General features: G+C 63.7%; 1 protein-coding gene across 1 annotated transcript in view; it reads left to right on the top strand.

Annotated features, from left to right (window-relative positions):
• The window catches only part of SLC18A3 (solute carrier family 18 member A3), a 1,910-nt gene extending 1,387 nt beyond the window's left edge, over positions 1-523 (top strand). Inside the window, 1 exon segment of the mRNA XM_027767251.1 lies at positions 1-523. This exon segment is cut by the window's left edge and continues 280 nt beyond it. Coding sequence (XP_027623052.1) covers positions 1-138 — 138 coding nt within the window. The 3' untranslated portion in view covers positions 139-523.
• The last annotated feature ends 1,558 nt before the right edge of the window (positions 524-2,081 follow it).

The following is a 2,081-nucleotide window of genomic DNA, read 5'->3' as shown; positions in this document are numbered from 1 at the left end:
CCGCCGCAGGGCCTGTACGACGCTGTGCGCCTGCGCGAGCGGCCGGCGTCTGGCCCGGACTGGGAGCCTCAAAGCCCACCAGGCCCCTTTGAAGGGTGCGAGGACGACTACGATTACTACTACCACACCCGCAGCTAGCGGCCCGCTCCTCCAACGCTCCCCACCCCATGGGTCCAGGTGGATGCTCTGCAAGCGCACCGGCCAGCTCGACTCAGGCCCTCTTCCTCTAGCGAGTACCCGAGTACCCCGGCCCCTTCCCAGTCTGTACTTTCCCCGCCCGAATCCCTTCTCCGTGGCCCACCCCGTGTCTGTCCTCTCCTGTTCAGTGGGGAGTGGAGCAACAAGGCCCAAGAAGTGATTGCGCTACTGCAGAGGCGGAAAGGCGCGCAGGCCCCGGCCGCTACCCCATGTACAGCCGTGCGTCTGACCTGCATCTGTCTGTCCTTCCTTTCGTTCCTCCCGGTGCCAAACTTGGCCCGCTGCACCGTGGTGCCTCTGACCCAAATCAATAAACCGTGTCTGTCCGAGGAAGCCGGGTCTCTTTACTGGTGGCGGTGGGCGGCCGGGCTTGCGGGGGCAAAGGGGAGGTGAGCTGGGTCTCCAAGCCCGGGTCCAGGTCAGAGCCAGGCAGGCACGCGGCAAGTCGGTGGCTCTTTTGCTATCTGGAAAAGGGGACCCTGAGGAAGCAATCCCAACGGGGGCTCTCACCCACGGACACCCTAGAGCCCACATGCCCCTCAGCCGCGACAGCCCCTCCTTTCCAGACAGGGCGCAGCGCCCCAGGGTAGCCTAAGGACTGTAGGGGCTGGGTACTCAGGGCCCCGCCCTTTGAGGACGCGCCCCAAACCCGCCCCAGAGCGCGGAGTCTGGACTGGGCTTCCCTTCCCTTCCCTTCCGACCAGCATCTCGCCCCGTCCAGGCTTTGAGAAGTAGGGAGCTGAATCGGTCAGAGGAAGACGTTGGGCCCATGCTCTGCGCTGAGCTCTGCAAATGCTCGATGTGGCTGTCCGTCAGCCAGCTGGGCCCTGTCCCCTGAGAGGCCGGGGAGCAGTTGCCGGTGTGTCCGTGTTTGTGTTTGCATCTCAAGGCGGTTTGTGAGTGTGAGAATTTGTGCCAACGCCCACCCACCCAGTCCTGGTGCATCAGCCCAGGGCTGTCCAAGAAGTTTCTCATCCTTGATTGGATCCCAGGAGCCCTGGATTCCACTTAGGGAACACTCTCCTGCCTGGAACCCCACTCGACGGCTGCAGAGTCCTCGGATTCCAGCGTGGAGAGCCCTGGGCTGGGGTCCCTGTGTGTTAGTTAGACTGTTCCTGTGGGGGTCGTGCGGTTGGTGTGTACCTGTCTGCCCGCGGCTGCATGTGCAGCTGTGTGTGAGTGTGTGTGTGTGGGCGTGGTCTGGCTGTGTGAGTTTGTGTGAGTTCATTCCTGGGGATCTGTGTGGCGGAAGGTGCTTCTGTCTTGGAGGAGTGTCTGCGTCGGGTCTCAAGTCCCTAAGCACCTCCAGGTCCGCAGTCGAGATGGGCCCAAGTCTCCATTCCCCGTCCCGCCCTCCACCCTACAATGCCCGCAGGGGTGGAATGGCAACAGAACGGGCGGGGAGTGCTGCAGTGATCAAAACCCACGTTTTATTCTTATTTCGAAACGGGTGTCTCACGGTTTGAGCCTGGCCTAAACGGTGGGGAGGGGGAGAGAGTAGAGATTTCCGGGAACCCCACCCACTCCCGGGTACTGAGCTTTTCAGCCGCAGCGAGGATAACAGGGCGGGGGAGCGCGAGGACCAGAAGGCCGAGCTGGGGGCAACTGGCCTGGGTGGGGCAGGGTTCTGCGCCCCCTCCCCTGGCCAGGATTGCGCTGGGGTGCAAGAGCTCCTCGGCAAAGCCATCCCAGAAACCGGCAGGTTCCTGGGAACGGGAAGTGGGTTCGAGAGAGGTGGGGACAGTGGACGGAGGGCTGGGAGAAAGAGGGGCGGAGGAGGGGCAGGGGAGGGAGGAGAAAGGGAAGGGGGGGAGGGAGGGAGAGGAACAAGAGGAGGGAGCTGCGAGGCGCGCCTGCTCGCGCGCCGCCAGAGTCGCGGGGGA

Source organism: Tupaia chinensis, unplaced genomic scaffold, assembly GCF_000334495.1.
Source record: "Tupaia chinensis unplaced genomic scaffold, TupChi_1.0 Scaffold144071_2, whole genome shotgun sequence".
Taxonomy (NCBI): Eukaryota; Metazoa; Chordata; class Mammalia; order Scandentia; family Tupaiidae; genus Tupaia; species Tupaia belangeri.
This window is presented reverse-complemented; position numbering and strand designations above follow the sequence as displayed.